This window comes from Pipistrellus hanaki (assembly GCF_964339955.1).
Source record: "Pipistrellus hanaki genome assembly, chromosome: 3".
Taxonomy (NCBI): Eukaryota; Metazoa; Chordata; class Mammalia; order Chiroptera; family Vespertilionidae; genus Pipistrellus; species Pipistrellus hanaki.
In genome coordinates this window covers 183,250,525-183,263,677 of record NC_140505.1, presented here as the reverse complement: position 1 = coordinate 183,263,677, position 13,153 = coordinate 183,250,525, and the positions used below count along the sequence as shown (strand labels likewise).

The 13,153-nt window shown below is 49.9% G+C and overlaps 1 protein-coding gene across 1 annotated transcript in view; it reads left to right on the top strand.

Annotated features, from left to right (window-relative positions):
- Window positions 1–426: 426 nt before the first annotated feature.
- CACNG2 (calcium voltage-gated channel auxiliary subunit gamma 2) overlaps window positions 427–13,153 on the top strand; it is a 105,335-nt gene continuing 92,608 nt past the window's right edge. The window contains exon 1 of the mRNA XM_084876866.1: window positions 427–1,776. Within this exon, the coding sequence (XP_084732992.1) occupies window positions 1,566–1,776 (211 nt within the window). The 5' untranslated portion in view covers window positions 427–1,565. The remainder of the gene's footprint in view (window positions 1,777–13,153) is intronic.

The following is a 13,153-nucleotide window of genomic DNA, read 5'->3' as shown; positions in this document are numbered from 1 at the left end:
GACACACACACACACACACACAGTGCACTGCACACCCCCACTTCGCCAATAAGAGACAAAGAGACAAGAGAGGAACAACCAAAGGAGACGCAGCTGATGTGACAATAAAATAAAATAAACTCCCAAGCAGCAAAGTGAAACTGATTATTTGGAAAAAAAAAAAAAAACACAGAAAGACCTCGTTTGTAATTACCCATCCAGGTTATATTTTCACCGCTTCCAGGCAGAGAAACGGCTGGTTGAAGTTTTGTGCCCATCTGATTGTGATGGGAGGGTTGTATTTGAAGCTCTGGGCACGTAGAGATGGAATGAGAAAGAGGCTGAGCTGGAAGAAACACCGAGGGGGGAGGGAGAGGGAGAGAGGGGGGGGGGCAGAGGGAAAGGGAGCGAGCTCTCTCTAGCTACGCCTTCCTCTAAGCTCTGGGAGCCCAGGAGAGCGCTCATTTTAGGGTTTGGGAGAGGAGTAAAAAGAGGAACGGCGCTACCCGCGCAGGTCTGCCCTGGCCTCGATGCCCGCTGCCGGGAGGGGAGGGAGGACTCTGGCCCGCGCCCCCCTCCTGGCCGGCTGCCCTGCCTGCCCGGGCGCGCGCGGAGCGGGAGGCGCAGGGAGCTGTCCAGTTCAGCACCACCCGGTAATGCAGTAGGTGGGAGCGCCTCCGCCGGGCCGGCGGGCAGGGAGTTGGGGGGTGGGGGGGCCGGCAGGCGGGCGGCCCATCCTGCAGCAAGACGCCGGCTCCCTTGTTTCCAGGAGCTTTGCAGATAGGGGGAGGGAAACCCGCCTCGATTCTCCGGGAGAAACCCCTTCCCTCCCCCACTTCAACACTACCCCGCCACCAACAACAATAACCGCCGCTGCGCCTGCCCGCCCTGCTGCTGCCGCCACCGCCGCCGCCGCCGCCGCTGCCGCCGCTGCCACTGCCGGGGCAAAACCATGGAAGGCGAGACCCCCGCACCTGTTCAGCTGAGATCAAGGGCTTACAGAATACTGGGAAGTCTGGTCTGAAACGAAAGCGCCAAGACCCCCCCCAAGGAAGAGAACTGGCGAAGCAAAGGATTTTCATGGCGCAGGCCGCAGAGACGGAAGGTTGCATCTCGGCTTTTACAATCTCTAACTGTCTAGGTCCCGACCATGAGAGATTGTGTTGAGAATGCGGCTGTTCCCTGGTTCACTGTGGAAGCCATCTCCAAATTAGCTATCACATATGGAAACTGGAGACCAGAATTTTAGGAAAAGAGCTTAAGGCATTTCACTTGGGGGGGTGGGGGGTGTCTTTTTATTTTTATTTTTTCCTTTTTTTAAAAAAAAATCACTGCAACTGGAACAGTTTCTGATCTCAAAAGGCAAGCTTCTCTTCCCGTGTGATCTTTATAATTTATACTCTTTTTTCCGTGAGCTTTCTTACCTCCCCTTTTTTATATATCTCCATAATCTCTATTCATACATATATCCATTCTATTAGAAGTGGAATTATTTTTATTTTATTTTTTTTGCTTTAGTACTTGCACCCTCACACACACTCTCCCAAGAACCAGAAGTCGGTTGGGTGTTTATATAATGAAGAATTATGGGGCTGTTTGATCGAGGTGTTCAAATGCTTTTAACCACCGTTGGTGCTTTCGCTGCCTTCAGTCTGATGACCATAGCTGTGGGAACCGACTATTGGCTCTACTCCAGAGGGGTTTGCAAGAGCAAAAGTGTCAGTGAGAATGAAACCAGCAAAAAGAACGAGGAAGTTATGACCCATTCTGGATTATGGAGAACCTGCTGCCTAGAAGGTATTTGATTTCCCATCTCCTCCCCCTCTCCACCCACCCCTCCCCTCCCCTCCCCTCCCCCCATCCCCATCCTCCTCCCGGATAAGTCCCCTTCACATTCCACCATTTTCCTACTTCACTCCTTCCACCACAGATCAAGGTTGCTTGGGTTAGTTTCAGAGGAAAGGAAATCAATAAACAAAAACCATTCTCAACTCTCAAGCTTCCACCACCTCCCTTTCCCCAGACCTCTTCATTGGAATCATCTATGATGTGACGAAAACAACAAGAGATTGTCTTTAAAAGTCAAATGTGTTCTGCCTACTTCGGAATCATTAGGATTTGCCATTTGATGTAGTCTTGCCATCTATTGAGGGGGGGTGTGTGTAATTGTTTCTCTCACACTGTTCCTCTTTTCATAAGAGGAATTCAAAAATGTTCTTCCTTTCCCTCTCCTCCTCCCCTTACTCCCCCAAAGTCCCAGACACATCATCATCTGAAAATCCCCTTTTAAAAAAAAAAATGTTTCTAAGAATCCTTACTTGGTAAATCCTAATTATTCCAGAATCTCAAGCTGAGTTCAAGAGCATTTCGTAATGTCTATGAGCCACACATACTGTTGGAGGCAACTGGCTGTGTGTGTATGTGTGTGTTACCGTTTACAAAGTCTAAAAATGCATGCGTCTCTCACAGGAAGCAAGCCCAAGTTCTAATAAACAGCGATTCACTTGCAGGTTAAGCTGAGAACCGATTCGCTTGCACGCAGAGTGACATGTCTGTTATCCAGAAGCTCGTAGAGTCAGCACTGCAGCCAGTTGGAGAATCAGACATTGTGCAGGGAGGCCAGGGAGGGAGGCGAGGGCATAGGCAGGTTGCGGGGGGGGGGGGGGGGGGGGAGGCAGGAGAGCAGTGGGACAGGGATGTCAGCTGTTTGCCTTGATCTTGCAGGGTCATTGGGACATGTGTGCCGGTGCATGTGCTGTGGGGGAAGGGGTTCCTACAGTGGAAAGCCTGGGTGATCGGGGTGCGGATGAAGGCATGTGCTCCTGAGACACACTAATAAGCACTGAAAAAAAACAAAAACAAAAAAAAAAACTCCTGCAGGTCATACGACCTGCATTTAGCAACAGACTTTCATGGAAGGGACTGCATTTGAATGGTGACAGCCACCCAGAGAGAGACGTGCACAGCGAGATTCATGTTTCTGTGTAGAGAGAAGGCTTATGTGCTTTGCTTCTGGTTTGAACCAATACCGGAGGCTGTTGGAGGCAGCATCGGGAAGCAGAGACTGCAGGATTGTTTGTTAAGCTCAACATGGGATGGTGATGCAGGGAGTAGAAGCCAGGGGATGGGGGAGAAACGAGCGAAATGGACAGGAGTGGGAGAAACCGATGTGACCCCAGGGTCTAACCCAAACTGAGCAAAAGCCGCTCTTTGGGAAATGGTCGTGTCTGGGGAAGAGCATCAGCTCTGTGCCCCGCCCCCCCCCCCCCCGCAACATTCTTGGTGCAAGCGGTTGAGTGATGGCTGGACATGTTTTGAATAGCTAAGTGACTTCAATGAGCGATGGTCTGTTTGACGCATACTGCATTTGGTGCCCTTTCTCAATCCAAACTGCTGCCTTGAACATCGTCTGCAGAGCAGCTCTCTGCTGAATACTATATGCTCTTCCCCAGCCAGAGAATCAATATCGGGAAATTAATAGAGACTGTTTTAAACACACCCCTCCTTTTTAAAAAATGAAGAGCCTTTCATGCAGCTAGCCATTAACCGCGAAAAGACTTCCATTTAATTAAACATTTATGGCAGACTTTTATTCCGAAAGAGAAGAAAAGCAAAGTGGATGAGGGCTGCTGTAGGGAAATGATCACAGTGGCGATTTGCTTCCTTTGGATTTAAGTTAGATGGATGGCGATATGCCGCCACGGGTGAGCGGAAAGGCAGGACAGTCTTTTAGGGGCACAATCCACAGCACCTGGTGACTCGGTATACATATGCTTTCCTTAGGAGGAGGTCTGTTTGCGTTTCTTATTCCTATGATCTTTTAAACAATTCATAATTCCCAGAAGGCAAGAGGACTAAGGGGGAACTTTGGATCAGTTGTGCATTAAAAGGCTTAAATATTTTCATTAAAATTCCATCTGTGTGGTGCCTACATCCCCGAACATGCTGCCCAACCAGCCCCTTTAACTTTCTCTCCAAGCCACACACCTTCTCTCTCCCTGATTCATCCCTGAAAAGCTTAGGCCTGTAGCCCTTCCCCAGGGCTGTGCGGTGCTCACAGGGGCTGCGGGATTGGCCCGTCTCCCCGGGGCTGGGCCTCTCGGCAGTGAGGGGACAGCTAGGCCAGGCTCCCTCTGGGACCTTAGTGCTGTTTTCACTTGTAGCCAAGGCCCAGGCAGAAGGGTGAGTGCTCAGGGCCCCCACTCAGCCTGGCCTTTAATCCCCCAAGCCTCTGTCCACACGGGCTTTGCAGGCCCCGGACTCCCTGGGAAGTTGGGCCTTAGTCCCTTAGGAAATAGTTTGAAGACGTTAAGCCACTTATTTTCAAAGGCTGCGCTGGTTTCCAAAGATCGTAAGCATGCTCATTTCCGAAGGCTGGCACAGACAGCTGTGTGGGGCCCTCGTGGGCTTGCTTTTCTGAGCATTCACAATAGGGTCGTGCTGTACAGAAATCAGATTCTCAGTGCTTCCGTCTCCTCCCACCTCCGGTGTTTGTGAGAAGCTGGACTTTCAGATAAGGTCCCCCATCACCTCTTTGTTGTGCCTCCTGCCCATGCCCAAGAAGTTGTGAACAGATTTCAAATCTTCTCCCCCAGAGGCTGCTAACGACTCCAGACAGAACCCAACCCTGTCTGCTTCTGCTCTCCTGCTCTCTGGCTTTCACTGGGGCCTTTGCTCTTGAGATGATTTTTTTTCTTTCACTTTTTGATGGAAATAAGAATGAGAAAATATTTCCTTGCCTCTCTTGCTGCTTTGGGAATGAATCAGTCTGCTCAAGAGTGAGAAGAGACAGGACCACCTGTTAGGGTATACACAGCAGGAGGGGACAGGAATCCAGAGGAAATACCTTTATGTGTTCCCTCTGCAGAGTCAATAACAGCAGTGTCTTTGCGTATGAACTTGAACCCCTAACAGGCTGGTGTCCTTAGTAGGGTTGGGAGGTTAGGGGACGGTCTGCATGTGGATACAGGTAGGTAGCGAGTGATGGAAGTTCTTGAACTTTTCATAAAACCTGAGTTAAGAGCCTTGAAATGGAGAGATGAATCGGCCGTTTCTATAAAATCTGCAACAGGACACTAAAACAGCTTGTTCCAAGCGAGTATCTGTGGGCCGAGCAGTGGCTGGCTGCCTAAGACATTAACCTCTGTTGTCCCCGACAGGAATCGTTGTCTCCAGGGGCAGCAAGAAATTCCCTCCTCGCGTGTCTTCTCCCCTCTCCCTCCCCCTGTCCCAGCTGCACGTCTGTCTCCCGCAGAGGATCTCCAGGCCCACAGAGGAGAAGGCCGGGGTACAGCGTGGTCTGCAGCAGAAACGCACCCTGTTTTCTCGCTCCCTCTCCCGCCCCTCTCCTTTCTGTGAGGCGCAGCCGAAATCTTGCTGTGTGTTCAGACTGCTAATTCCCTCTGCTGAATTCCCAAGCTCCTCTTCCTTCCACGGCTTCTCCTGTCTCCCCCTCCACATGCTGCTTCTTGCGGAGGGTCTGCCGTCCTCCTCCAGCTCTGCTCTCGCTGACCAAGTCGTGTCTCGATTTTCCAAGTCTGTGGTTGCACAGCCTTTGCTAGGCTGAGAGGTGGCGAGTGCTCCGTGCCGGGCTCAGCCACAGCTCTGCTGTTCTGGAGAAGGAAAGGTGTGTCTTGTCTGTTAGGAAAGCCAATCACCTTTCCCAGACACTCTTGCCTTTCAGTATGGACGAGCTGCGTGTGGAAGTCACTCATGGGCCTTCATACTGTGTGCGCACGGCTCCAGAATTCCCAAGATAATTTGACTACTACCTTTTGCGCTTTGCACACAGTAGGTGCCTAAAAAAATATTTACCAATGGCTTGACTGAGAAGTTCTTAAAATTATTGAAATTAATTCAAACATCATAAGGACATGTGACTGTGACAATCAAGTGAGGGGGGCAGTGAGGAAATCAGGCTGGTTTATTTGTTCTTCCTGGAACTTTTTTTTTTTTTTTTTAAGGATAATAATGAGTCATGAATTCATTATTATAAAATAAGAGAATTCCAAAGGAGTCAGTCATTGCGGGTGCATTAGCTCCTAACTGGCTAACGAAAAATAATCGGTACCTTCAGCCTCTACAGGGAAGGAAAGAATAACCCATTGATTTTCTTCCCTTTCCTGCTTTTCAGGTATATCAAAGGCCAGTTTGATCTTAATGCTCACCAGAATAGACACTGGGCAGAGAGCAGGCATTCTGGACCGTCCCTATTAAGCTTCCCCAGAAGCTTCTGTTCATTACCAAACTTACCCACCAAGGCCCAGGACCCTGAGAACACTCCCCAAGGTCCTGGGCTCTGCTCTGCCGTTTTCCATAGAGCCAGGCTCAGCAGCCCAGCCATTTGCCTTGGAATGAGGAACAAGCTCTGCCAGTCCCAGGCATTCACCCTGCCTTCCTGCCCCTGCCTCCCTGTGATCAGAGTACCCACACGTTGTGACACACACACACCAGGACTCATGGGCAGAAAGTGATAGAGTCAGAACTTGAATCCAGGCCTTTCAGCTCCACCCTGCAAGCCTCCAGCGGGCTCCGTGCACAGCCCCTGGCTGACTTTACATATCCTCCTGACTGGCATCAGACTCTGTCTGCACCCCGTCGAGTGCCAACCTGAGCATGGCAGGAAACCTGAGTTCTGACCCACCCAGCACCCAGCACCCTGCACTATGCAGGGCGACAGCTCTGTCCCCAGTCTGCTCACGCCCATGAGGCTGAGGGAATGCAACGCTGAACCCCAGGGCAGACCCACCATGGGCCTCTCTGGTTTCGCCCTTGCATTTCGGAAGTGCCCTCAATGCAAACTGTCCGTTAGTTTTACGTTTGCAAGCGTTTTGCAAAAAGTGGCAAATGTATGTCCCCTGTCACTCATGGGAGGTTTCAGATGAAGCTTTGTGGGCGGTGTTGCAGCTGAAAGAATCCTGCGGCCACACAGACCTGGGTTCATGTCAAGCCCTGCAGCCTCATGAGCCATGTGATTTGGGGCAAGTCATGTCACCTCCACCAGCCTCAGTTTCCCCTTTCGTAAAAAAGAAGGATAACAGCCTTCTCACAGGACGGTTGGTAGTTCAGCAACCCAATGAATGGGTGTCTGTCATCTACTTTCCGATGACCACCCTGTTGGAAATTTCAATCAACACCCCCCCCAGCCCCTCCCCTCATCCACCCTCCTTCCTGTTTTATTTTTGTCCAGGGCACCACCTTCCGGCATGCAGCGCACTTAACTCAGGACGTTTGTTGTCCACCTCCACCTGGACTGTCAGCTCCACAGGGGCAGGGATTCTGTCTGCTCTGCTCATTGCTGTAGGCTCAGCACCTGTGACAGAGCCAGGCGTCACCCTGCCTTTGTGGGGGAAGGAACAAATGACCACGGCCTGCTGCCGGGCGCACCTTCCGCAACGGTGGTCCCTGTACATCGTCCAAGGGCCGCTCTCTAAATTACATCCAGCCAGCAGTGGTGGCAAAGGCATCTTTTTTTTCTTTTCTTTTCTTTTTTTACATTCTACAAAATAATGGACCCAACACAGAGAAAGGAGGGGAAGAGGGAAAAGGGGGGAAGAGGAGAGAAGGGGAGACTCGACACACAAATGGTGATAACAAAGAAAGATGGGAAAGAAAAGGAAGTGGAGAGGGAAGAAATGCCTGGGAAGGAAGTGCTAGGGGCTGAACAGCCTCTAGAACAGGGGTCTTCAAACTACGGCCCGCAGGCCACATGCGGCCTGCAGAGGAGTCTGATCCGGCCCGCCAGGTTTTTTGGGCAGTGAGCGCAGCCGAGGTGTTACAGTAGGAATTAGTAGTTCATATAGTCCGGCCCTCCAGCTCTCTGAGGGACCGTGATCTGGCCCACACTTTAAGAAGTTTGAGGACCCCTGCTCTAGAATCTGGAGTCTAGATAGACGCTGGCCATGTTTTTCTGCCCCCACATCTCCCAGGGCATCTGCCACAGATTCCAGGGGACAGCTCCCCACGAGTGCTCGCTCCCAGGTCAGTGAGGGAGAAGACACACATCCAAACGGATAATGCAAGAGATTTTTTTAAACTTTCAAACTCAATCACTCCTCTTAGCCTTAACTAGATATATTTCAGCCAAATACCCGTATTCAAATGAAACAGGTACTTTGAATTTCTAGGTTAATTTATAGCCACAGACCATTTCTTCACTCATTTATTTTACTTATTAAATCTTTGATACAGCCAAAACCGGTTTAGCTCAGTGGATAGAGCATTGGCCTGTGGACTCAGGGTCCTGGGTTCGATTCCGGTCAAGGGCATGTACCTTGGTTGCGGGCACATCCCCGGTAGGGGGCGTGCAGGAGGCAGCTGATCAGTGTTTCTCTCTCATCGATGTTTCTGACCTTCTATCCCTCTCCCTTCCTCTCTGTAAAAAATCAATAAAATAAATAAATAATCTTTGATACACCCCCTCCAAGTGCCAGGTGCTGGGCCAGAGTTTGGGTCTTAATGGGAAGTAGCCCCCTTGGGGGATCCCTGTCCTCAGAGTCCTGAGAGCCAACTGATAGAGACAGACCCTGCTTCCAGTAAATTCCAATGTATATGCAAATTCCAACTGTAAGTGCTCCCAAGGAGAGTCACATGGGACTGTGCGTTTATAATATTACCATCCTATTTAGGCAGAGAAGGCATCCCTGGATATCTGAGTGTGAACAGATGCCTGAAGGGTGAGTAGGAATTAACTGGGTGAACAGAGCAAGAAGGAGTAGCCCCGCTAAGGGCAGCAGGTGCACAGATCAATGAGGAAGGGAATGAGATGGGTACTGGAGGAGGTCCAGTGGCTAGGGACAGAGACGGGGAGGGGAAGTGTGGGGTATGGGGTGTTGGATGGTGTGGAAAGGGGATACAGAGTGAGGACTCGAAGATAGGGACTTGCTGGTCTTGTTAAAGGGTTTTGCTCTTTGACTTCTGGCTTCTAAGCTGTGTGACCTGGAACTGGTTAATTCTGTCTCTGCACCTCATTTGCAACATCTGCTCAATGGAGATGAGAATGCCTGTGCCTAAGGTTGTCGTGAGGCTTAGAACACTGTTCCCTTTTGCCGAAACTGGTTTGGCTCAGTGGTAGAGCGTCAGTCTGCGGATTGAAAGGTCCCAGGTTCGATTCTGGTCAAGGACATGTACGTTGGTTGCGGGCACATCCCCAGTAGGGAGTGTGCAAGAGGCAGCTGGCCGATGTTTCTCTCTCATCGACGTTTCTAGCTCTCTATCTCTCTCCCTTCCTCTCTGTAAAAAAATCAATTAAAAAAAAAAAAAAAAAACACTGTTCCCTTCTCTTCCTTGTCATGCTCGTCCCACGTCGACCCCAGCTTGAGTATGGCGGTCTTTTTGGCCTCAAAACTTCCCATGACAACCCAGGGAAGGGAGGAAATAGTTTGATTTAACTCCAGTCAACCACATTTAAAATATACTCCGTGGAGGTGGTTAGCCAACCCTGTGCTTAAAATAGAGAGGCAGTGGTGAACAGGCCCCGCCCTGCCTCGGGGACCCTCCAGGCGAAACCCAGTTCTGGGATCCTAAAGAGCAGGCATCTCACATAATAGCTCCTTTTCACACTAGACATCTGACATAGCCCGTCGCCACCCCTCCTCCTCACCCTCCTAAAATTCAGAGGGATTCCTGGAATCTTTTACAATGTTAGGATCATTGAAGATTCCAGCTGGAATTTGAATGAGCTCAGTTATATCTCCAGACTTTCTGAAAATAAGAATGCTAGTAAAGGGATGTGAACACTGTTTCCCAACGCCAAAAATTACATGTCAACTTTTGTAGGATTATCAATAAGCTACTGTGCCTAGCATCCTGGTCCTTTCTCCTGGGCATATAAAGAACTTGATTCAACCAGCTCCATCTTTCCTCAATTCTAAGACACTATCAATTAAAAAATGAACTATTTACTTAAACAGCATTCAGAGAGGGGAAAAGGAATTGAATGTATGCATCAATTGTAAAACACACTCTAATTTCAGAAATGTGGAAACTTAAAATATGTGCCATAGAATCAAAGAAAGATGGTAAGCTCTCTTGCTGGCAGAGAGAAATGCAGGCAGGGTGCTGAGAGGGCCCAAGGGATTTCTTTAGCGTGCAGCTGGTATCTGTCCCATGACTCAGGAAGCAGCAGAGGAGAGAAGAATGTGGTCTTACCAGCGCCTCTCTTGATAAGCAAAGGGGCGATCGCTAATTTTTTTTTTTTATTCAACAGCTGTTCCCTGAGCACTTGCCAGGTACCGTGCGAGTCTAGGACAGAGTCAAAGGCTCAATCTCTGCCCTCACGGAACTCTTAGTCTAGTAGAGAAGACACACCAGCTAACAGACGATAACAATGGCACAGTGTGAAATATAAGCACAGGATTCTGGGAGCACAGAGACTGGGCAGGGGGTATGGCAGGGAAGGTGGAGTTCTGAAGGCTACATCATAGGGGTGAGCAAGCCATGGAGAGGAAGGCACTTCAGACAGAGGGAATGGCATGTGCAGAAACATGGATGCCCAAGCAGTCCAGCCTGGCTGGAAGATAGAAGCAGGGAGAAGTGAGGCTGGGAGGTGGGAGAGACGGGATCCCAAAGGATCATAAATGGCTCACGGAGCAGTATGTGCTTCAGCATGGAAGAAAAGGGAGACCCAGAAAGCTGGCGAGCAGGGGGAGGTCCCAACTAGCTCTGCCCATCAGCACAGTCACAGGATGCTGAGGCCCTTGTGGAGGGCATCGGGGTGGGAGCTGGTGAGACAGGGACGGGGTGAGGCACAATGGGGAGGGTGTTGTGGTGCCCGGGTGACGTACACTGTCAGCTGTAGTGAACAGAGAATAAAGGAAGAAGGGAGACGCTTACAGGCAATGTACAATAGAGGGGCATCACAATCCTCCATTCCTTTCCCACTTCCGGGTATAACAAGCCTCCAGTGAACGCATATGAGGCCCTGGGGTTCAAAGATCCAGAAAGTCTCGCTCACGTGTCCCTTCTCCCAGCGCCTCCCTGACCACCCGAATCTCACGTCGCCCCCAGTCCCACTATCTCCTTTATTTCCTTCTTTACCATTATAACACAGACTTTTTTTTTTCTTTTTAGCATTTACTTGTTTATGATCTGTGTCCCCTCTAAGACTGTAAGCTCCATGAGGGCAGGGGCCGTGTTCACCTCGGCACAGAGAGCTACATGTTGAATGAGTGACTTAAAAAAAAAGAGTGGCGCCTCTCTCCAGGAGCTCCCATCTAAGGAGGGAGCTGGGCTTAGAAACAGAAACACAAGCATCCCGTTGACCAGTCTTTTCTGCTGGGCCTGGCTGGGCCACATTCTTAAGAACAGGCAGGGGTTTCCCTTGCACCCCCAACCCGGGCCACGGCTTTGCAATCAAGCTTCAGAAAGCTGATCTGCAGCTGTGCTCCTTCTGGACAGCGCTCAACCTTTCCTCTCAATCCAAACCCGTTAGTTATCGCCTGGCCCAGAGCAGCCTTGGGTCTGCCTCCGAGGAGCCACCATGCCTCCTTGATGCTGTATTTATTCACTCTTCCCTGAACTTCCTGGGCCGTGGGTAGTCTTCCAACTGCTAAGGAGAATGCCAAGGATGAGGTACTGATCCCAGGTGCACAGTTGCTGTGGCGTCATCGCTCTGGCCTTGCCATTGGGCAAACCTTATTGGTGACTGGCCATGGCTGACCCTGAGACCCTTCTTTACCCCATGTTGCCCCATTGCTCGCCTTTCTCACTTTCTCTGCATAAAAGGTCATTCATTCTTTTCTGTCACACTTCCCACCCCCTATCCCCTACTCCACCTGGATCTCTGTCTGCACATATCCTTCTTGAATTCTCCCTAAGGTTGGGAACTCTCCTCCTCAATTTTTCTCTAACATATTTTACAAAGAAGGAAATTTTGAAAAACTTCAGTACTAATAATAACTAGAATAATAATAATAGCCAATCATTTGTTTAGTACTTTCTTTGCACTAAGCACTCTGAGATGCTTTCCAGAAGTTAGCTCTTATTCAATCTTCAAAAATGCTGGAGGTGTGCACCATGATGTCCATTCTCTCCATCTTAAGAGGCTCAGAGAAGTTAACTCACTTGCCCAAGGTCACACAGCAAGTGGCAGAGCTGGGATTCCAACTCAAAAACCTATGCAGAGTCTTCTATGACACTAACTACATTTACAATTTTCCCCTGCCCCCAAAATATATAAATAAAATTCTTGGAGAAGTTGAAAGCTAAGTAGAAATTGTACTCAGTGCATGACAGCATCTTTAAAAGTTTGCAGCTTGAATAGGATATGTTCCTCACCCAGGTCAGAGACGGGAAGAGGAGGGGTGGCCCTGCTTTCTCACCGCTGTGAAAACTAAGGTGCCTCAAATGCATGGACATCCTTCTCCTTGAAGCTGGCAGAGAGGGAAGGAACATCTATTCCCTCTTCCCTGCCCTATGCCTGGGGGGCTCGTTCCAACCACAGTGTACTTGTCTTCAGGGCTCAGCTAAGTTGTTGCTTTTCCCTGCTCCTCTGCTGCCTCCCACCCTGCACCCACCTGGGTTGCGTTCCCTCCCTCTTTCCTTCCACAGCATCCACAGGCCTCCACTAATACCTTTCATCTTCTCTATTGCTTGTTTCCAGCTTTGCTCTGCCTCTAGACCAAGCATGTCAAATTTGTGGCCCGAGGGCCACATGACTCATTTATTTGGCCTGTGTTAGCCTTTGAGTTTGACATGCTTGCTCTAGATCCTGAGTTTTCATCTATTTATTCAACCAGATGTACTCAGTTACTGCTATGTGTCAGTTACCATCCACCAGGGGTGGGGATGGAGGAGTGGGGGGAGAGATTATAGGGACACAGTGAGCAAACAGGGTGGAGAGGTGAGAATGGTCCAGGAAGAGGTGTGAGAGAGCAGGGGTGTTTGGGAAACCACACAGGTTTCCAGTATTGCTGGAGGACCTGGTGTGGGAGGGAAGGTAGAGGATGGGTGAGATTAGACAGTCAAGAAAGATTAGACAGCCTTGAAGACCATACCATGAAGAGCCGGTTATGCTCTGTAAAAAAGGCCAGGAGGAGCCTGTGGAGAGGAAATGATAAGATCAGATCTGCACTTTAGAAAGAGGGCTCAGGAAGCCGAGTGACGTGGAGATGGGAGGAAGAGGAGCACAGAGCGGGGAGTCCAGGAAGGAGATGACCGCACAGCCCGGCCAGTG